Source organism: Panthera onca, chromosome F1 (assembly GCF_046562875.1).
Source record: "Panthera onca isolate mPanOnc1 chromosome F1, mPanOnc1 haplotype 2, whole genome shotgun sequence".
In the NCBI taxonomy this organism is placed as follows: Eukaryota; Metazoa; Chordata; class Mammalia; order Carnivora; family Felidae; genus Panthera; species Panthera onca.
Genome location: NC_138355.1, coordinates 3,226,159 through 3,249,173, shown reverse-complemented (window position 1 = coordinate 3,249,173; position 23,015 = coordinate 3,226,159). Strand labels below are relative to the sequence as shown.

General features: G+C 48.7%; 2 protein-coding genes across 5 annotated transcripts in view; both read right to left on the bottom strand.

Moving 5' to 3' along the window:
* The window catches only part of LOC145713332 (ankyrin repeat domain-containing protein 26-like), a 101,706-nt gene that overhangs the window by 66,082 nt on the left and 12,609 nt on the right, over window positions 1-23,015 (bottom strand). The gene's annotated exons all lie outside the window — the stretch shown is intronic.
* On the bottom strand, window positions 1,104-21,719 carry LOC132677519 (uncharacterized). Of its 4 annotated transcripts, XM_081791822.1 has the most exons (9): window positions 21,288-21,719; window positions 20,306-20,401; window positions 17,981-18,048; window positions 17,291-17,422; window positions 12,489-12,513; window positions 11,804-11,865; window positions 11,312-11,336; window positions 10,662-10,723; window positions 8,103-8,735 (listed from the first exon to the last, which is right to left on the bottom strand). In XM_081791822.1, the coding sequence occupies exons 3-9, from the start codon at window positions 18,005-18,007 to the stop codon at window positions 8,523-8,525; spliced, it is 546 nt and encodes a 181-aa protein (XP_081647948.1). In that variant the 5' UTR covers window positions 18,008-18,048; window positions 20,306-20,401; window positions 21,288-21,719; the 3' UTR covers window positions 8,103-8,522. The 4 variants fall into 4 exon arrangements, with proteins under 4 accessions (XP_078296743.2, XP_081647948.1, XP_078296744.1 ...); XM_078440617.2 differs by lacking the exons at window positions 17,981-18,048; window positions 20,306-20,401; window positions 21,288-21,719 and adding exons at window positions 1,104-1,377; window positions 17,556-17,864 and having other exon boundaries at window positions 8,604-8,735; XM_078440618.2 differs by lacking the exons at window positions 17,981-18,048; window positions 20,306-20,401; window positions 21,288-21,719 and having other exon boundaries at window positions 12,361-12,513; window positions 17,291-17,389.

The following is a 23,015-nucleotide window of genomic DNA, read 5'->3' as shown; positions in this document are numbered from 1 at the left end:
ATAGCTATTACCTCACCAACTGCCCCTAGGCCCCAATAAAACCTTTGGGCTTTGGAAACTCTCTCCCTGGTATCTCACCGCTGTGTCGGTGCAGGTAGGGGACTGAGCTCGAGCTAGCTCGAATAAAGGCTCTTTTGCTTTTACATCAGACTCGGCTCCCTGGCGGTATTTGGGGATCATGAATTCTGGGCATAACAATGGAACTGACAAAAGGAGAAACTGATCTCTCAACAATAAAACTAGGAGACTTCAATATTACACTTCTAATAGTGAAGAAAACCTGTTAATTCTGGTGATGCTCGTGAAAGGACTGTGGGGTGGGCAGAGAAGGGGCTGGGACCTATATTTTATGGTTCAGGGCATTGACATTTCAGAGGTTAAGTGGCTCACTCAGAATCACAGCACTGCTGACTTATGGTTCAGAGGTGGGGGATACAGAGAATTCCCTGAGGACAGAGATCTCTGATCACCTGGATAGGAGATCATGCCCTGCACACTGAAACCAAGCCCTTTCCTCACTCCCTGGCCCATATCCTTTGGCCCCAAGGTTGCTGAAGGGAGACAGTTGGCTCCCTAAGGAGGTACTGGCCCAAGAGAATGGCCCAAAACCCAACCCAACTCCTGCCTCTCTATTTCAATCCCTGACCCAGAAAACAATGCCTTTTCCCCCTGATGGATTGGGTGTGAGGAGGTGTGAGAACAAAAAACACATCCCCATCTCCCCATCCCATGCCCCCCAGTGCTTGATGCTACTAGCTGCCTTGCTGGTGGCCAGGTGACCACCCTGAATGACCACTTGTCTGTTTGACTCCCAACTGTCTCAGAACCCAGAATATTCCAAACCAACTGCCCACAGGACCGTTGCCCAGTAAATTAGCGTCATCGTCAACTGACCAAACCTGGGTGATGAGCAGTTGATAGTAGCTAGGAAAGGGGTCTGCTAGGTTGGTGCTCTGGCAGATGAAGTCTAGAGGCCCCAGCGTCTCCCTGACGAACGATCTGACCCACCATTTGAGCAGCCTGGACAAAAGCATGGCTAGGAGTGGGCAGGGGCTCCCTGCCTCTGAGTGTACACCTTCCCTGCTCCTTCCATCCTCACCAACATCCAGTCTCCACTGTACAAACTGCCCTTACTCCTCTTGAATCTACTTACTGATTTTATACCCACACTACCTTCTTCAATGGAGTAGTCATTCATTGGAGTGTTATTTGTGGCTCGGCCCTGTTGTTTGGAAAGATGGCCATCTTGATGCTCTGAAGCACTGCTGGGGAAAGCCAGTAGATTGTCTTGAGCACAGATACCTTTCTTGTGAGCTCTGTGTCTGAATCCCTTAGGATCCTCTTTTTGTAATCTGAGCCATGATCCTAGAAAATACACTACAAAGGGAGAGAACTGTTAATATGCACCTGGAATATTCACGCATCCCTAGGTCACACTCCCATTCTCCTTGTTCACCAGTGACTGGGGAGCCAGCTGAGTCTGAGCTGGGCTTAGAAGAGGGGTACTGCGATGTGGTATGCACTTACCACCCCCAGCAGACTTGTGCCTAGGGACCTGACATTAGATGAGACCATGTGGAAAGGACAATACAGAGGACAGTGACGGAGAGCCTGGGAGCTGGTGCCTGATAACCTGTATCAGATCATACTAGAAACCACACATACCTGGGAAAGTTACCTAACCCCTCTGACCTCAGTTCCCCGTCCTGTGATATGGGACCTACTTACTAGTATTATAAAGCTTACTATAAGAAAATCCAAATAATGCCTAAGGAAAATGACTGGGACCTCCTAAGGGCTCCACATGTGACCCAATATTACATGTCTGGAAGAACAAGCAAGAAACGTAGGAGTGGTTGCCTGCAGAGAGGAAACCTGGATGGCCACAGGGCAAGGGTGGGTGGGAGGTAACCTTTCCGCCTTAAGGTGGGCATGAGGCTTTCCTGTTCGTGGAGAAGATCTGCCATCATCTCCTGTGCTCCCCATCAGACTCCATGGAATGCACAGGGCAGGGCAGTAACCCATATTTTGTAGTTCATGACACTGAAATTCAGAGATTTTAAGCAACTAGAGTGAAGAAGCTGATGACAGGACAATCTGGGACAGGAATGTAGTTGGTTTCTAGGGACAGAGATCCCGGAGCCCCCAGAGTTCTCTAGCTCCTGTTTGCCCTCTGATCCCCAAACTCTCCTGCCGTGAAACCGCAAAGGGAGCACATGCCTGCCTCAGCCTCCACCCATAGGTTTCGATCCCTGACCCAAAAGCGATGTCGCTTTCCGCAAAGGAAGTCCCTTGAAGGGTCAGGGTGTCCAATCTATGTCTCTCCGCCTGCAGCATCTTCACACATCAGCTGTCCAATGTGAGCTCCTGGGCATCTGACCAGTGCTCTACATGCCCCCATGCAGCTCAGAATGTGGGCATTTCCAAGCCCACTACCCACATGACAGCTCTCTAGTGATGAGCTTGGTCTTCAACGGCCAACCCTGGATGAACAGCACTGGTTAATGAGGGCGTGACTTGCTGGGCTGGTGTTTGGTGCTTTAATGGATGAAGCTGGCATGTCCCCCACTACCTACTGACCACTGATGTGAGCAACTGTCAGAGCAGCCTGGCTGAGGGAGGGCAGGGGCTGCACTGGCTCTGAGTGCACACCTTTCCTACTTCTCTATGTGACAAAATCTCTCCAGACTCCTTGTCCTTCTCTGGCCCTGGCAGTGGAAGGGGACAGAGTCCCCTGTCCTCTTAGAGGGTCCCCTCCATAGCCACAGCCTGTGACACCCACCCCAGGGCTCTCCCTGAGAGTCACTCAGATTCTCCTTCCCTCTGTCATCAAATATTTATTCCGCCAACCCGATGGCACTGTCCCTTCTCACCACCCCTGGGGCAACACGCAAAGTGCCACTGACTCTGTCCACATCCCCCCATTGGAATCCCACTGTGAGATCTCAATTGGCTTCCCAAATCTCCAGATTTATGCTGTATGGTTTTGGATTTTGACATCTACATCCAGGAGAGTTGACCTGTGTGTCCCCCTTTCCTGTCATGCCTACTGCTGGGGTGGCATCAATTTTCTTCTGATCCAATGAAAGCAATGTGGGCATATTCCCTCTGTATCTGTGCTCTGGAAGAGTGTGTATTTCCGTGTCTGGATGGAAGTTTCTCTGGAAGAGACAGGCATATTTTCATCTTCAACGTTTGTTTGAAATTAAAGGAAGCCACCTGGGCTTGAAGTGCGCTTCATGTGAAAATTTCTTATATTGCCTTTTTTTTTTAAATGGCTGCTTTATCTAGTGTACGTATAGTGCACACATCTTAAGTACAGCTTTATGGTTTCTTATAAACATATCTGCCGCGAATCCTAGTTCCATATACTGAATGGCTCTAGCACCCTGGCAGCCTCCTGTAGAAGGAGATAAAAAATAACTGCTAACTTATTAGGGTAAGGAATGAAATCGGCTACCATGTATTTCCCAAGCATGATGATTATACATAATTAGGACACAAAAGAGTGTGGTGGCACCCTGGGAAGGTAGTGCGACAAACTGGGGAGCTGGGAGGATCCAATTTCCACTGTGCAGGCATGGGGGCAGGGCAGAGAAGCTGGAAGACGCTTCTCAGAAGCATTTGTCTGAATCTCCCTACTTCGCAATGAGAAAGAATGAAATCTGGCCATTTGTAGCAACGTGGATGGAACTGGAGGGTATTATGCTAAGTGAAATAAGTCAGGCAGAGAAAGATACCATATGTTTTCACTCATATGTGGATCCTGAGAAACTTAACAGAGAACCATGGGGGAGTGGAAGGGGGGGGGGAAGTTACAGAGAGGGAGGGAGGCAAACCATGAGACCTTAAATATACTGAGAACAAACTGAGGGTGGATTGGGGTGGGTGGGGAAGAGGGGAAAGTGGGTGATGGGCAGGGAGGAGGGCACCTGTTGGGATGAGCACTGGGTGTTGTATGGAAAGCATTTTGACAATAAATTATATTTAATATAAAAAAAAGAAAAAATTAAAAAAAACCCTAAAAATCTATTTTAAAAAAAAGAGACAAGCATTTGTCTTTCACAGAGGGAAAATCACCGCTACAAAGTATGGTGCCCACGGTAATTCAGCTTCTGCTACCTATGCATCATGTGCTTTTGTCTGTTTTATTTTACATAAAAATGAGTTCAAGATAAAGCAGGCAAAAGATAAATTTTGCTTGATGTAAAATCCTCCAGAATTAACTATAAAATATATCTCTGCAACTAAGACAGAATCTATACAATTCACATGCTCAGAGGCTGGCACTGAGTGAGCGGGTAGCCCTTCGTCCATGACCTCCTGTCTTCTTAAGCTTCTAGACACGTAGGTGCTCTGAGACCCCAGCCGACACTTGCTTGGTGCTTCCTTCACAGGTGTCAAAGCAGCAGCAAACACGGGTGCCCTATTCCCTGCAGAGGCACAGAGGTGGAGGGAGGAGGGGTGCCTGGGGTGGGTGTGTGGGACCCCAAAGACTCCTCCAGTCTTGGAAGGTAACCTTGGGCCCAGACACCCCCAGGGGCCTGTTTGGGGCTCTTGGCTAAGGGCATTGTCGTTGGCTGACAGTGTTAAGTGTCCTCCAGGAGAGATTTAACCCAGGCATGTGGCCGTGCAGCCCTCAAGCGTCTGGTCCCTTGAACAGGATATTGGAGCAGAAGAAAGGGGAGGCTCCGGACTGCAGGAGGAAAAGCCCAAGTCCCACCCCTAGCCTGTGAGGAGCAGGAGGTCTGATGACACAGGGCTGGAGGGGGGAGGTGATGATGTCCCCTCATCCACCTGTGATAGGGCCTAGCATGACACCTGCACCATCGAAGTGACACTTAGAGGGCTTCCCTTTTCTTCCTCAGTATCTTTCCTCCCCATTACATCCAAATGCCTGACACGTGCCTTTCCTTTTAAAGAAGCTTATGATGAGGTACTAAAAAAATAATAATCTTTATGGCTTAATGTGTTTCAGTGCGAAAAGGCTACAGAAGACACTACTGTCTAAGATGTAATGAAACCTAAAAAAAAATAAAAATAAAAATAACACAAATGGAATTAAACCAGTTATATTTGAATTAGTTTAAAAAATTGAAAAATAAAAGAAACATAAGCAATTTGCAATTCTACCTCCTTACAAATTCCCTAATGGACACTGCACTGAATTTCCCTTCATTTCCATGTGTGTTTTGATTTTTATATATATATATAAACAAATAATATATAAACAAAATTTATATATATGTATATTAAAACAAAAAATTATAGACCCCAGTTTGAGGTGATCCAGGCTGTCCACAGGGCTCCGCAGAAGCTGACTACCCCAAGGGCTTGGGCTACTCCCATCCCGGGCTGGAGGCTGCGGTGGCCCCTACTTTATGCCCAGGCTGCTGTGTGGTCACGGGTCTGCAGATCTGGACCTGGGGAGCCGCCGTGCTTACATGCCAGGGAGCGCAGGGCCTCTGCCTTCACTTTTCCCAGGAGGCCCGACTTGGGCAGAGTCAGGGCCATGCACCCCTGGAAATATGGAGCAGGTATCCGTTTCCAGGAGAGATGTGCTCAGGGCATCCCTCCCCTTCCCTGTGCTGGTTCTTACCACCTTTCTGTCTCTCCCTTGCACGATCCCATGCAATATGGCCGCCACAGGGCTCCCTTCCCTTTGGTTGCCTTTCCCGAGGGGCCCAAGAGAAAGTCAGGGAAGCCGCGGAGATGTGGGCCCTTATTTGCCTTCTGCTTTTCCTCCCGCCCTCTCCACATTCCACATTTCCTCTTACTCTTCCACTTTATCGCCTCTCACCTTCTTCACCCACCCCCCTCTTGAGCCTGGGGGAAGAGACTTTCTGACCCCTGCCAGCTGGTGGGAAGAGAAGGATCGAGCCTGTCCAGAGCACCACGCCCCTCCCTGGGGCAGGAGAGCACCAATTGCGGGGTTCCTGGAACCCCCAGTCTTCTGGGGGAGCCTCTCAGGCAGGTGGGCCCATCCATCCTCCGCCCCCACCCTGCTCCCAGTCCACCACTCAGGGTGGCTGAGCAGGATCCAGGAGTGCAGACTCAGGTCTGGACCCAAGGCGCTGCTCGGAAAGCAGGTGAGGGGGTGGCGGGAGATCTTATAGACACTGGAGATGTGAGGATGTCCTGTGTCTGGACAGGACCAGGTTCTTCAGGATGAGAATCGTTCAAAGAGGGAGTGGTGAAGAGCCACAGAAGAAGGAGCTTATGGATGGGAAATGCAAGAAAGTGAAGGACATGACAGAGGAAAGAAATTAGGTGCAGAATTTTGCTCCCTTTTTCTGAGTCTTCATAATCTGCAATTAATCTCTGGCATGGACCATGGCAGCTGTGGCCTGGAAGGGGTGGCCTTGGGAAAGGACAGGGGACAGTGAGAACTCATACTCACTGCTCCTGGCAGGATAAGGGCTGATCTCAGGCCCCATTCTGACCTCAGCTCTGCACTCCTCCCTGGGGCCACGATGAGGGACTGGGTCTCTGATCTCCAATGTACTTTTCCAGCCCTCACATTCCATAATTGTGGCCTGGAATGAACACTGGTGTCATCTTGTCCTTCTTAGAAGGCAGCCGCTGTCTCCGTGCATTTCTGTGCGTGACGCTGCCTTCCTCAGTACTCACAACCTGCTGCTTCTCTTCTATCTCCCGTGTCCTTTCCCTTTTCCTGTCACCTCCACCGACCAGACTGTTGTGTCATATGGGAGGAGGGGGGGAATGATCACGGGTATACTGCCAGCCTCCCTAACCAATCAGTTGATCAAGTAACCAATGCAGCCAACCCCCCTGGGATACCTGCCACAGGTCTGGGGTTGTGCTGGGCCCTGTCAGAGAGAATGGCAACCACTGCCACACACAGAGTGTCTGTCCTGTGCCTGGGGTGACCTTAGGTACTTGGGGATACTTAATCCTCAGGACCCTGTACCTTTCCTAGCCCCTAAGAGGATAAACATGAAATTAAAAGTACTTGGTCCAAATTTCCCTAATCCACAAGCAGCGTGATAGGGGTTCTATAGTAGGTGAAGCCACACGAACACTGTAGCTGCCAGCCTTTGCCTGAGCCCTGGAAAGACTGGGGGGAGACCCCGGGCAGGCCTGAGCGAAGGTCACAGGATGGGCCAGGACCGTGTGGCTGGAGCAGCAGGTTGTGACAGGGGCAGGGACTCCTGTCTGCTGCTCGGAGTCTCTGAGCCTGGCCAGTCCCAGGAGAGAGCTCAGTGGGGCTGTGAGAGCCAGGGTGTGTGGCCAGCCCAGCAGCCTTCACACAGGCTTCAAGAATTCCCGCCAACCAGGGAGGGTCTCAGGGCAGCTGCACGCAGGCCTCTCTCACATGGACTCACATGTGCGGGATTTATTCTGATCCTGAGAGAAATGTGCTCCAAGGTGCACCTCCCACCTCACTTCTGCAGGAGGCTGAGAGGGTACATTTTCTGTGATGCCCACTCCGGGAGCATCCTTTCACCCAGGGGCAAGGCTGAGGGTGTCCCATGCAGGTGCTGGGCTGAGACCTGAAGGTGCAGAGAAGAGGGTCCCCACATCCCCAGCCTCCGGCTCACACGGTAGCACTTGGCCTCCAGTTCAAGCATGTGTGACAGTGTATCTCCCCAGACGACTTCTGTCACAGGTCAGACCGAACCCAATGTAGTAACTTCCCTGTTCAATTCGCAAAACGTGCAAACCAAATGTAATTGAGGCTCTGATGCTCGGTGGAGGAGAAGCAGAAAAGAGCTGGTCTTGGGGGAAAGATAATCTTGAAAAGCAAAACACACTTGAAGCCCACACACAGTATCTCCTACTGTTATGACGCTGACATATGAAAAACAGAACAAAACAAAGCTTCACATAGATTTCCTCCTTCTCTCGGATTTCATACCCCATTCCTCAGTCTCCAAAGCAGCAGGGATATTCAACTGCTTGAGTGTTTAACTTCATTTACATTAATTAACTTAAGCATAAGCAGGCACATCTGATCAGTGGCTGCTCCCCTGGATAGCACGGTTAGGGACACTGGTGTATGCATTTCTGTAGAATATTGTCACCGTGATGCACGACATTATGCGTTTGTCAAAATTCATAGAATGTCAAAGCACAAAGAGTGAATTTCAATGGAAGCTGCGACTTTAATTTAATGAAAACGTTTCATTATGATTTTGCTAATTACACCAAAGGTATTACACTCATGTTAGATGTTATCAAGTGGGGAAACTGGAGGGGTAGAATATGGGAACTTTCTACATTATCTGTTCAACTCTTACATTCATCTAAACCTCCTGTTCTAAATAATGCCTATTGAGGTTTTTAAAAATCTGTAAACACTGTTTCAGGAAGAGATCTATTAGAGCCAAGGTTCACAAGTCAGCTAAAGGTCTATACAACAGCGAGAGATGTTGTTTAGTGTAAAACGTGTGCCCAATCTTGAGTTAGAAATGTATCTTGACTTCTATACAGTTACAGCACAACTGATACTGATTGCCTTGATCATTCCCCTTTGCATACAGAAGAATATGGTTTAGATTTTATGGTTTTCTATTAAATATGGGACACTGACTAAAGTAGAATCCTTCTTGAATGAGCTTAATGAGTGAATCTCCACATACCTCAATGGGGTCATTTATAGAGTACCTCCTGTTGTTTGCCAGATGTGGAGTTTTCTGAAGCACTGCCTGGTGCCAGTTGATATTCTTGACCTCAGGGGAACATTTCTTCTTCTTCATCCTTGAAACAAGATCCTGGGAAAAGCATTGCAACAGAGAGAACTGTTGACACCTTGCTGTAGAAGTCCATAGGGAAATCAGCGATAATGTATTCACAGTCAATCTTTTGATTCCATTATTTGCCAGCTGAGCAGCAGAGCCTCGTGAAGCCAAGTTGGACGTCTGGAGATCATGCAGTTAGTTGGGTGTACGCCTAGAACACCCAACAGACAGATCTTGTGAGCAAATAGCTTTATTTCCCTGAGCCACTGTAGAAGCACAGCAAGTACATAGTCTGTGACTGACGGCCTGGGTCAAAACTCTGCTTAGAAGCTCTACGTACCTGAGAAGGTTGTATAGACCCCTCTGTGACTTGTTTCTCTGTTCTGAGATACTGAAATGTTAATAGGGCCTAATTTTTAGTATTAAGTTGTGAGCTCAAAATGACTAAACACAAGTAAGATCTTCAGAAAAAGAAGTGGTGTTCCATAACTTCCCTAGTGTTCAATCACTGAGTAAGGTAGACACTTGGTAGTGGTTGAATCCAGAGAGGGGATGTGGATGGCTCCACAGCAGGGGGGGATATAAGCTTCCTGTTAGCCTTTATATGGAGAGATGCTTTACAGCTCAAAGAGAGTATCTGTGATCTCCTGTGGTTTCTGTGTCAGCCCTGTTGAGGTGGGAGGCGGCAGAGCAGGGCCTGTCATCTGTATTTTACAGCGGGGGCATTCAAATTTAGAGAGAAAAAGTGATTCGCCAAAAGTCACTACACTGTTGAGTTGGGTGTTCAAGACAGAAATTTAGCTGGTTCCCTGGAGAGAGAGATCTCTGAACACCTGAAATCATGCCCTGTACCCCTAACCAGGGGCCCCTCAGTCTCTTCCTCAAATCCTCCTGCCCCATTTTCTGTGAAGGAGACAGTTGATGCCTTGCAGGAGGTGCCTGAGCCAAGAGAAAAACCCAGATCCTAACTCAGTCTCCCATCTCTAGGTTTCAGTCCTCGACCCACAACACGATACAGTTGCCCCCAAGCGAAGCCCCTCCGAAGGATGAGGGGAAGCCCAACGTGGGCCATCCTTCTCCGGCACCTTCACGCCATCAGCCATCTCACGTGGTGCCTTCCAGGTGACCAGTTGAACACCCTCAGTGACCACGGGTGTTTGGCTCCCAAGCTGACTCAGAAGCCAGGACATTCCAAACCAATGGTCACACGATGGCTCTGCTAAGAATTAGCTTCCCTTCAACTGACCAGCTCTGGCTGAGCAGGTATTGTGAAGTGGTTGGGAAACTGGCCACCCGGGCTGGTGCTTTGGTGGCTTCATAAATTGTCTGTGGCCTTCCATGTCTCACTGGCTATTGACTGAAGTGTCTAAGCTGCATGGACTAAGCCTAGACTTGGCTGAGAATGAACACAGGGCTGTTCTGGCTCTGAGTATCCACTTTCCCTGCTCCTTCCTTCATCCCTCAGACCCAGTTTCTACGGACTCATCATCCTTTTGATAAGTCTAGACCCTTTTGTGGCAGGGGACAGAGCCTCGTCTCCTCTGGGAGGGCCCTCCCCATAACCACATCCTAGATACCCCCTAAATACCCCCAAATAGCACACAGTGCTCGAGTCAAAGGTCCCCAAAAGCAAATGAATAGGATGCCTACCAGGAGTTGTTTTCTCCTGGGGATGTGTCTCTCAAGACTACTTAGGGTGCCGACTACAAAATTCCTCACCCAAGCAAGAAAAATTGCTACTCAGGCAAAGATCCTATGACACTGTTTATTAGCAGGATTGGCATTGCCAGCAGTTAATGTCCCCTTTATCAAGTTACGGTTGGCAAGAGACAACCAATCTCCCTACCAGGGAATGTAATGCTATCATGTAAAATGTACATTGTCCTATGTCACCGAATATGACTGGAGATACTCTAAGTAATCAACTTGTCTTCCATAGGCAAGGACAGGCAAGTTCACCTCAGCAACACCTTGGTGTCTTCTTACACGAACGGCCCACACTTTTTCCTCCTTAGGGACACCTAGAAGGAAACAGAATATACGTCAGTACATTGTTGGCACTGCTCAAGAATAGCTCTGGACTGTTCTTTAATATGAACATGGGCCAGAGCATATGGAGGCTTTGCCTCCATGGAATGAATGTCACTGCTGAGCCACGCTCAGCAATAATCCTTATAGTGTGCAGTATGAGGAGTTTTTTTGAGAATGTAAACATGAGTCTTGTCAAGTGTCCATGGCACGTATCTCCTGGGGAAAACACATCTCTCTCTCAGTCACCTCACCCTCTCACGAGTGTGTCTCATACTCTGTGTGTTTCCCTTTCCCGCATTTTCTGTCTCTCTCAGACACACACGCGCGCGCGCACACACACACACACACACACACACACACAACACACACAGTGAATACATTGTCTTCCTCACACTGTAAATAAACATGCACACAGGTTTTCCCCTGGGAAATCTGTCTTTTCTCCACACCCTCAAGCCTCTGTCCTACAGGGAACCTGGAGTCAGGGTAGCTCTCTAGACTGATGCCAGCAGGAATATCCCAACTTCCTGACCATTTAGATTATTTCATCAGCAGGGGACGGATTCCAAAGTACATACCATATTCCATTGCTCCCGTGGCGACCTGAATGTAGAGAAAAGAAACCCCATCAGGGTCAGATCATGATGAACAGGCATTGCACTGGTCTTTGGTTCTCCTCTTGACTTTCGGAAACCAGATGCACACGGTGCTCGAGTCAAAGGTCTCCAAAAGCAAATGAATAGGATGCCTATCAGGAGGTGTTTTCTCCTGGGGATGTGTCTCTCAAGACCACTTAGGGTGCCGACTACAAAATTCCTCACCCAAGCAAGAAAAATTGCTACTCAGGAAAAGATCCTATGACACTGTTTATTACTAGGTTTGGCACAGCCAAGTGGTTAATGTCCCCCTGACCAAGGTGACAGTTGGCAAGAGGCAACCACTCACCACTGTCCCCATCAGGGAAAGTAACAGGATCATCGAAAATGTAGACTGTCATATGTACAACAGAAGTTGATCGGAAAGACCCTAAGAAAGCACTTGTGTTCCTCAAGGAAAGACAAGAAGCTCACCTCACCAACAGCCTGGTGACTCATGACAGGATGGGACTGCTGCTTTTTCACCTTAGCGACACCTACAAGGACACAGAATACGTGTCAGTACCTTATTGGTGCTGCTCAAGAATAACTCAGGGACTGTCCCTTGCTATGAACATGGGCCAGAGCATATGGAGGCTTTGGTTACCTGCATGGACTGAATGTTACTGCTGAGCCACGCTCAGCAGTATTCCTTGAAATGTGCAGTAGTATGAGGAAATTTTTGAGAATATAGACATTGGTTATTGTGCAGTGTCACTGGCACATATCTCCTGGGGAAGGACACATCTCTCGCTGCCTCTCCTCTCTCCCTGTCTCTCTAATGAACGTGTGTGTCCCTTTCTCTTAGTGTGTTTTCTTGTCTCCTTCCCTGTCCCTCAGCTTCTGTCTCTCTCAAACACACACGTGGGCACACACACACACACACACACACACACACACACACACACAAAACCACAGTGAATACATTGTCTTCCTCACACTGTAAACATGGACATAGGTTTTCCCCTGGGAAATCTGTCTTTTCTCCATACCCTCAAGCCTCTTTCTTACAAGGAACCTGGAGTCAGGACAGCTCTCTAGACTGATGCCAGCAGGAATGCCCCATCTTCCTGAATATATGCAGTCTTTCATCAGGAGAGACAGAGTCCAAAACGCATACCATTTTCCATTGCTCTCGCGACGACCTGAATGCACAGGAAAGAAACCCCATCAGGGTCAGATCATGATGAACACGCATTGCACTGGTCTTTGGTTCTCCTCTTGACTTTAGGAAACCAGATGGCACACAGTGCTTGCGTCAAAGGTCTCCAAAAGCTAATGAAATAGGTGCCTGTCAGAAGTTCTTTTTCCTGGGGATGTGTCTCTCAAGACCACTTAGGATGCCGACGACAAAATTCTTCACCCAAGCAGGACAAATTGGGGCTGACGAAAAAGTCCTAGGACACTGTTTATTACTAGGTTTGGCATAGCCAAGTGGTTAATGTCCCCCTGACCAAGGTGACAGTTGGCAAGAGGCAACCACTCACCACTGTCCCCATCAGGGAAAGTAACAGGATCATCGAAAATGTAGACTGTCATATTTACAACATAAGTTGATTGGAAAGACCCTAAGAAAGCACTTGTGTTCCTAAAGGAAAGACAAGAAGCTCACCTCACCAACAGCCTGGCGACTCATGACAGGATGGGACCGCTGCTTTTCCTACTTAGGGACACCTAGAAGGACACAGAATACGTGTCAGTACCTTGTTGGTGCTGCTCAAGAATAACTCAGGGACTGTTCCTTGCTATGAACATGGGCCAGAGCATATGGAGGCTCTCTAGCCCCTGTCCCCGCTTGCACTCTGCCTCTCAAGATAAAATAAAGACATAAAAACTTAAAATAAATAAACGTCTTATTTATTTATTGTGTGTGTGAGAGAGAGAGAGGGGGGAGAAGGGTAGAAGGAGAGGGAGAGAGTGAATCCCCGGCAGGCTCCGTGCTGCCAGCACAGAGCCCAACGCAGGGCGTGAGCTCACAAACCATGAGATCATGACCTGAGCTGGAATCAAGTCGGACGCTTACCTGACTGAGCCACCCCGGCGCCCCAACACCACCCTCTCCTTAACAGGAGTCATTTGTCTGGCATCATTTTGGCCAGTCTCAAGGGAGAACAAGAGGGCAGCCGAGTGCTATGCCCCATCCACAGACGTTATCTTGAATCTCTTCCTCCAAACACCCACACCATACTCGCTGCCCGGCAGCCTGACCCTCTGTGTTCCCCATGAGCCTGCAGAACTTCTCACCGGCTCCCTCTGCTTTATCCCAAGTGGGGTGTGGCGGAGGGGGGGTCTCTCCAAGCCTCACAAATAGAGGACGCAAATTCACCTCAACGACATGTAGAGATGGACAGCCAACATTTACTGAGCACCCAGTGTATACCAAGCCTGTCTCAGCTTTACCCAGACTGTCTCAAGTTAGCCACTCATGCCTGCAGCCCCATGACAGAGCACTGCTGCCCTGGGTCATGAACGTTTTCCATGTTTTCCTGTACCTGAAGTGTGGATGTATCTTACAGCAGGTGGCATCTCACCATCGTGACACAGTGGTCATTGCCTGACCTCCCGCAAACTCGGTCCTAGCTGTTCCTATGTTGTTACTTCACATGCAGAGAACAGGTGCGATTTTAAACGTCTTCAGAAAGATTAGACTGTGAGTCATCTTCGACTTAAAAGGTTTTTGTGTATGCAGAAACACGGGCAGCAGAGAAGTAAAGCACTGATTTGATATTGGCCAAGGAGACACATTCTGCACCACTACAGCCATGCCCACAATTCCAGATGACCTTGCAGAGCAACAACCAAGGACATGCACTTGTGAGAAACGCTGGGCCTCCTACACTCCTGATCAGAGGTCAGCAAGCTTTTTGTATAAAGGGTCAGACGGGGAGTAATTTTGGTTCTGTGAGACATACAGACTCAGGTATGACCACTCAACTCTGCCGTTACAGCGTGATAACAGCCATACACGATAGGTAATGGGCATGGCTCTGTTACAATAAAACTTTATTTGCAAACACAGGTGGAGCGCTGCATTGGGCCCATGGGTTATAGTGTATTGACCCCTTCTTTGGATGGAACAGTAAACAGTATTTGGGGGTGCTTGGGTGGCTCAGTTCAGTAAAGTGTCTGACTCTTGATTTCGGCTCAGGTCACGATCCCAGGATCATGGGATCAAGCCGCACATCGGGCTCTGTGCTGGGCACGGAGCCTCCTTGGGATTCTCTCTCTCTCTCTCTCTCTCTCTCTCTCTGTACAAGTGCACATGCTCTCTCTCTCTCTCACAAAGAAAAAAAAAAAGAAAACAGTATTTACTAGAAAAATACAAGCAGTGATGACTCTAAGTCAAAAGTGATATAGAAATTAAACCCTGAAATGTGAAGAAATTCTAGGACTGTCTTAACTAATGAATGTCAGTTATAAGTTCCCTTATGCATAGTTAAAAAAGCAACGTATGATTTAAAAAAACCCTTTTACTTTTTTTTTAAGTTTATTTATTTACTTCGAGAGAGAGAGAGTGAGCTGGGAGGGGGCAGAGAGAGAGAGGGAGAGACAGAATCCCAAGCAGGCTCCACACTGCCAGCCTAGAGCCTGATGCAGGGCTCGATCCCACAGACCACAAGATCATGACCTGAGCCAAAATCCAGAGTCGGACACTCAACCAAGTGAGTCACCCAGGCACCCCTAAAAAAAAAAAAAACCTCCTTTTACCAAATCAAAGAGCTCAAAGAGCTCTTTCAAAAAGTGTCAAATAAAATTTCCAAGTAATGAGAAAACATTTTCTAGAACTTAGTATCGTTTTTTTACTTCCTGATGGTCATGTTTAAAAATGGAGCATCTTAAATCCATAGCTTCTTAGATCTGAGGAGATAGGATCTTGTACCCATTGTGATGTGGACATTAAGGCTCACAGGGAGAAGTGAGTCGCTCAGGGTCACCCCGTGATCACAACTGCGACCACAGAGCTAGAGCGACTGGCAGCTTCCTCTGCCTCCTCCCAGCTGAGCCCAAACACCACACTGATCCACACAGTCTCAGGAAGGGAAAGGCAGAGGGGTATCTACTCCATGAGGGCAGGGGTTTTGTGTGCCTGGCTCACCACCCATCCCTGGGGCTTGCACCAGCCAGGCCTAGAGGTGATTGATAAATGATTCAACTCCCACATCAGGCAGCCTGAATTCAAAGCATGACTCTGCCACTTACTCCCCCCTGTGCACATCTCAGCGTTATCATCTTGGATGACACTACTTGCATCAAATAGTTGCTGGCAGCTTTAAATGAGTTAATATAGTTAAAAGCACTTATCACGGTGCTTGACACAAAGAAAGCACTCCATAAATATCAACTGTGAAGGGGGCACCCGGGTGGTTCAGTTGGTTGAGCATCTGACTTCAGCTCAGGTTGAGATCTCACAACTCGTGAGTTCGACTCCGCGTTGGGCTCTCTGCTGTCAGGGTGAAGCTCACTTTGGATCCTTTGTCCCCCTCTTTTTTTTTTTTTTTTTTTAATTTTTTTTTCAACGTTTATTTATTTTTGGGACAGAGAGAGACAGAGCATGAACGGGGGAGGGACAGAGAGAGAGGGAGACACAGAATCGGAAACAGGCTCCAGGCTCTGAGCCATCAGCCCAGAGCCTGACGCGGGGCTCGAACTCACGGACCGTGAGATCGTGACCTGGCTGAAGTCGGATGCTTAACCGACTGCACCACCCAGGCGCCCCTCTTTGTCCCCCTCTTTATGCCCCTCCCCCATGCATGTTCTCTCTCAAAAATAAACATTTAAAAAATATATCAGCCATGAAGATACTTATCCTGATATCCCAAGCATCCAGCACAAGGAAAGTTCAGTATAAATACTTGCTGATGAGTGAGTGATAACAAAAGAGAATGGATGGATGGACAGCTAGGTGGACAGGTGGGTGGAGAGATGGACTGGAAAATAAATGGATAATTAAATAGATGGATGGACAAACGGATGGATGCAGGTAAAGATGGGTGGATGGATGGATGGGCAGATGGAAATAAACATGGGTAGGAAGATGGATGGATGGGTGGATGGATGGATGGATGGATGGACGGACGGACGGATGGGTAGATGGATGGATGGAAGTAAACATGGGTAGGAAGATGGATGGATGGGTGGATGGATGGATGGATGGATGGATGGACGGACGGATGGGTAGATGGATGGATGGAAGTAAACATGGGTAGGAAGATGGATGGATGGGTGGATGGATGGATGGATGGATGGACGGACGGATGGGGAGATGGATGGGTAGTTGGATGGATGGAAGTAAACATGGGTAGGAAGATGGATGGATGGGTGGGTGGATGGATGGATGGATGGACGGACGGATGGGGAGATGGATGGGTAGTTGGATGGATGGAAGTAAACATGGGTAGGAAGATGGATGGATGGGTGGGTGGATGGATGGGTGGGTGGACGGATGAGTGGATGGATGGATGGAAGTAAACATGGGTAGGAAGATGGATGGATGGGTGGGTGGATGGATGGGTGGGTGGACGGATGAGTGGATGGATGGATGGAAGTAAACATGGGTAGGAAGATGGATGGATGGGTGGGTGGATGGATGGGTGGACGGACGGATGGGGAGATGGATGGGTAGTTGGATGGATGGAAGTAAACATGGGTAGGAAGATGGATGGATGGGTGGGTGGATGGATGGGTGGATGGATGGGTGGATGGATAGATGGATGGATAGGTAGAAGTAAAGATAGGTAGGTGGGTGAATAGATGGACAGACGGATAGAAGCAATGTTGTCATATGGATGAATGGATGGAGAGATGGAGATGTGGACAGATGCATGGATGAATGGATGAACAACCTGGAACCAGAGGGAACTCCTCCTGTATAACTGGAAGCCAGACCCCCTGTGGAAGATCCGGGTCCCAGATATCTCTCACCGGCTGAACCAGAACATCGTTCTTGCCATAGAGGAGCGTGGCCCGGGAGTTCTGGTGCAGGGACTCAACACAGTCACGGGCAGAAAGGGATGGTCGGTCGTCCGTGCTGCCACTTGAATGTCTCTTCTGGATCTGGAAGGGTGAGGGGAGGTGGAGGGTGAGGCCTGCGGTGACCCTCAATGTCCCACTCCATTCTCCACCTCCACACCAAGTCTGGCACTCAGCCCAGCTCCCTCCCAGGGCCCCGGAGTCCACCCCTACTCACACAGAGGGCTGGATGCTTGGTGGCCGAGTCCTGCCACAGGTGCGAGCTGTGGATGCGGTGCCTCTGGACAAGCTCGTCGGCCGAGGGGTCAGTCCAGAAGTGGTCTGCAGTCTTCATCTCGGTGTACTCCAGGGCACGGGGCCCCACTGTGGAGCATACAGGGGCTGGGAATCCATAGCCCTGCAAGTCCACCCTCCTGTCTACCCCCAGACGGGCCACCAACTCACTGCCTCTCCCCTCCAGCCAGTGACTATGCCCCAGGGTCCTGCTAAGGAGAGTCCAGCACAAGAGCCTGAGAGCAAGAGCCAGGGAACAGGTAAGTGTTGATGGAGAAGGCTAGAGGGAAACGAGAGAGGCCCTTAGGAGGTGCACCAGTGAGCCAAGATCAGAGATCCAGATGAAGCTCAGAGCCCTGGACCACTTACCCAACAAAGACGCAAGGATGGGGCCATCCGCCGGGTCCATCAGGAGGGCTTCCTTCTCATAGTATTTACTGGCAAGAGAAAAGGACGGGCAGGTCTGGATGGGAACAACAGAGGGCTCACAATTGACACTGACCTGATGCTTAAGAGCAGACTGAGTTCAGCCTCCCTCTTGTTACCCAGGTAACGCTGTAAGCCTCAAATGTCCCATCTGTAAAATGGGGGTAATAAAAACATATATCCTAGGGCCATCGGAAGGACTTTAGAGGGGCACCTGTGTGGTTCAGTTAAGTGTCTGACTCTTGATCTCAGCTCAGGTCTTGATCTCAGGGTCGTGAGTTCACGCCTCACGTAGAGCTCCATGCTGGGTGTGAAGCTTACTTCAATTAAAAAAAAAGGGGACTTTTGAAAGAGACAACAGATGTGGGCACTTAGCACCATGCTTGGCACGTAACTGCTTAATACATGGCTGTGATACAGCCTTAATGAGAGTAACGGGAGTAATAATTAGAAGGCTGCTTCTGGCTGCTTCTATCAGCTTCTATCACATCTTCCATTTCAGGCGCCAAGTGGCTTGGGAGCTCAGATGATGTCAGCTCTTCTAATATTACTGAGGCAATAAAAGGCTTTTTAGCTGTGGTGTGTACGGAAAAGCTATATTAACAGGACTTCCTGCGCGGATAACTATGTGGATGACGCTGGCCTGACGTGCTCGCAAGCGCCCCCTGGCTTCTGGCTCTTCAAAATAACTTGTCATATGGGCAAGACAATGTTTGTGCTGAGTGTTTTCGGGTTTTGCTTCTTTGTTTGAGCTGTTGTGTAGTGCCTTCTAATTCTCTGCAAACTCCTACAAGCTAGGAACTGAATTTTAGAGTTGGAAAGGAACTTGTTCTACCTTCCCGAGGGATGTCAGGCTCAGGGAGGGTAAGTGACTTCTTGGAGGCCACACAGCAGGTGGATGCAAGCTATACCCAGCCAGCTTGGGTGTTCCCATCCTACAGCAGGGGTCGAAGAACACAGGATCTGCAGCGAGGCAGACTGAGTGGGAGCCCAGGTCGGCCACTCCCACTCTCACTGTGTGTCCCTGGGCATGTGACGACTACCCTCTCTGAGCTTTAGTGTCCTCAGCTATAAAATGACAAGAATGACAGAACCCACCTGCCCAGGTTGTTGGGAGGATTAAATATTGACCTGCTTTTACAGCAACAGCACAGACTCTGACACCAGGGAGTTCTTGCTAAGGGGTGGCAACATCACTGTAATATGACCCCAGAGGAATCTTCTATCCACCAGGATACTGGCTGAAGCCAAACGGACATGCTCTGTGCATTCTCAGCAGCAAGTTTATCCATTTTGGTGTCAGATCAGAAGGTAAAACTTCAAGACACTTTCCACTCTGCCACTCAGTCTCTATGCTGAAAACCAGCACTGTTGCATGATCATAAACCCTGGAAATAGTACCTTAAAAACTAGCAGGTGGGACTGGGGGCAAGATGTGACCATCGAGGGTAGCTCGAGGGAGCTTCTTTGGGGTGGTAGGTTTCATTGGAACAGTTCTGTGTCGTGACTGTGGTGTTGGTTACACAGAATTATAGACTGTATTTATACTAGGAGTAAAATACATATACATATGTAATTTTTATTAAATAGTTAAATAATACATATTTAATTAAATAATACATATATGTATTTATACTGAATTTAACTATGCTAAAATTCCATAGAGCTAGACAGAAAAAAATGAGTGTACGTAACAACTAGTGAAATCCAAAGAAAGCATGTAGTTTAGTTAACAGTATTGTACCAATGTCAATTTCCTGTTTTGGTATTTGTACTATGGTTATGTAGGATGTTATCACTGAGGGCAGGCGAGAACTCTTTGTGCTAATGCTACAACTTCTATGCGAATCAAAAAAATAAAAAGTTTAGACAAAAAAAATAAAGAGATAGTTTGGCACTGCTGCTCAAATAAATTACTCCTTCCTTCTACCGACTCATTCGGCAGAAAACACAAGGTCATATGCCAAAGGCGATAGCTACAGAGGCCCGCACCCATGCGAGGGCACGGGGGGCAGAGACGTATCACATTTTACTAGAAGGTGAAGAGATTAATTGGACTCCAGGGCCTGGATTTCTTCCAATTTGTCTCCTGCCTCCTGGCTTTGCACCTGCTATTCCCTTGGCTGGGAACACTCTTTTCCCTACCCACTTCACCTGGTTAATGCCTACATGCCCTTCGAACGGATGATTAACTGCCTGTCTTCCAGGATTCTTTTCCTGACCACCCAGAGGAAATTAAACACCACCCACCTGACTTGGAATACTCACCACATATTACCACAATTACTATTTTCCTGTTTTCCCTGCAACTATGTGAGGTTCGTGAGAGGAAGGACTCCGCTCTCTCCTTTCAGATATATTTTCCTAGCAAACAGGCAAAGAATAAAAGGTAATCATAATACCCACTGCATGTGAAGATGTGGTTAAACAGGCACTTTCATATACCGAGAGATGAGGAGATTCTCAGATATTTCCCTCATCATCTTTTCTCTTTCCCACTCCCCCTGTCTATCTCTCTCTCCCCATCTGTCTATGGCTGGAAGGAGTGTTAGCAATGAAGAGTCTCAGGTTATACAAAAGCCCACATTCTTCACTGGCTCCTCTGTGCTCTTAGCATAATATCCAAGCTCTTAACATGACACTTAAGACCAATGTATCTCCAACATCTCGGTTAGTGCCCGGCACATGGTAGGTGCCCATTAAATAGTTACTGGATGAATGAATGTATGGATAAATGCTTGCCAAGAGTACTCACAGTCTAAAACCTTTACACCAGGTTAATCTCAGCTAGAAGAGAAAATGTAAAAAAAGTATCCTACATTTCCAAAACACTGTGCACTCACTAGCTCCCCTTCTCACCTCTTCTCCCGAATGGCAACAATCCCTGTCCCATTTATTAAAAGAGCAGCAGAGACACAGAGAAGCTACATGACTCTTCTAGGACCACAGTTAGCAAGTAGACTGTAGGCTTCATTCATGGGAGGAAAAAGATCCCTAAGATTGCAAGATCCTTGTTCCTCATTCCAAATTTGAAGATCCTGTATTAGCAGGAAGCACCTGAATAGTCCCAGGTTCTAAGCTGGGCTCATTTAGATGCAAACATCCAGAAGGCCTTTATCTAATTGCTTTCAAGTCAAGTGCACGTCAACAGGAGAGAAAAGAAAGTTGCTTTGTGCCATAGGGTGCAGTTCCCACAGTGGGAAGAAGGTGGCGCCAGAGCACGCCACGGCGGCTGCTCTTTCTCACTCACCTGCTGTTTTCCACCAGGTAATGCACAATTTTGTCCAGGACCTTCTCAAACAAAGCAGTGCGGATCCACAGGTGCTTGATGGCAAGTGGGGACAGGCTGGGCAGCTTCGGCAGCTTCCGCACATTCTCCTGGAGGCCCTGAATCTGGTTTCGCCTTCAAGACCAGTACAGAAGGAGGAGGAATATTCTCAAAAAAGGAGATCCAACAGGACCTCCTTTTGCATATGCAAACAGCAAAATGCCCAACCTCTCTAGGGAATGAAGGAACGGCAACTAAAACAACAACAAAAGCCCACCTTGCTCCTGGCAAGTGGGTGACGTGTTGAAAAAATGATAACACCCAGTGAGTGTGAAGATGCGAGAAAACAGACACCTTCATATACTGTTGTTGATGGGCAAGCCAGATTCTCAGGGCGACACTTCTCTTCATCTCTCTCTCTCATTCCCTCTCTCCCCTTCCCTCTCTCATGAATGAGCGATTGCATGAATGAAATGAATGGCTCTCTCCTACCACCTGGCATGGGTATCTCTAATTCCTCCATGAGAAAGTCATTCCCGATATTATGGAAGGCCCATGGAAATCGCTCCCTTTCGGAAGTTATCAGCAAACACTTGGGAATTTAGCATACGGACTGGAAGGCACCTTGAACACCAAGTGGCTGAGGAGTCTGATTCCGAAAGGGAGCCGGTGACGCTAAGTCCACAGCCTTGCCCGTCCCACAGTTGTGGCCAGCAGCTCTGGGCTGGCAGGCCTGCAAGGGAGGGAAAGGACCATCTCCCACCCGCTGAGGTGGAGTGATCACCCACGGCACACACGGCATGTGCGCCTCTCTCTCCTTCTCTTGCCCGTCACACACACGGCGAATCAATCCACACATTCTTTCCCGTGAAGCCCAATCACGGCTCCGGAATCTTTCACAACAAGGTCCTGTGGGCGGCTGCCAGCACCAACGGGAGCTGAAACCTCTTTGCCAGCCCTGACCAGGCTCCAGACCGCGGCTCTGGCCTAGAGTCAAACTGTGCGGGTCGGGACTCTGGTGGGAGGTTCTCGCGTACATGCCCTCAGGCCCCGCCCCCCCCCGCCCCCCAGGAAATCAGCCCTCCAGACATGTGAGTGAAGTCACCGTTCCCCTTGTTGCCTCAATGTCAGCAACTGGTCCATGCAGATGGAGACCACAGTAGTTTCATTAAACTTGGTCTTCCTGCATGCGGAATGGGTTTGGCTAACAGCAGACACTTACTCATTCAACAATCATTTCTTGAGCATTTTACCAGGTGTTGGGCACTGTCCAGACACGGGGGACAAAATGGGGAATAACAGATTTTAGTGGCCTGTTCTCATGGAGTTCAGAGCCAAGGAGGAGAGATAGACAACAATCAAGTGAAAAGTACACAAAGGAATGAATAATTAGAGGTGGTGATAACCACAGGAGAGAAAATAAGCAGTGATACGTAAGAGAAATGGGGTGAGGGTTGGAGTTTACCCTTAACTGAGGAAAGGCCTGAATGATGACAAGGCACCAGCCCTGGAAGGTGAGGCGTGTGAACCGGGTGGTAGGTAGAGCATGTGCAAAGGCCCCGGGGTAGGAAGGAGTCTGGCGGGTTTGAGGAGCGAAAGCAGAGTGCAGACAGTGCCAGGAGGTGCGGGTTCTGGCAGAGCTCAGGGAGGAGCCTGGACTGTCCCCTGCGGGAACGCTCCAGCCCTTACCCCATGCTCCGCACTCACGCG

What these genes read in the sequence shown, in the direction of transcription:
- LOC132677519 (XM_078440617.2), bottom strand. Translation starts at nt 17,672, where the DNA reads ATGAAGACTGCAGACCACTTCTGGACTGACCCCTCGGCCGACGAGCTT. An exon ending in CGCGAGAGCAATGGAAAATG is followed by an intron (nt 11,866 to 12,488) that starts GTATGCGTTTTG and finishes GTGTCCTTGTAG; the next exon opens with GTGTCGCTAAGGTGAAAAAG. An exon ending in GTCACCAGGCTGTTGGTGAG is followed by an intron (nt 11,337 to 11,803) that starts GTGAGCTTCTTG and finishes CTCTACATTCAG; the next exon opens with GTCGCCACGGGAGCAATGGA.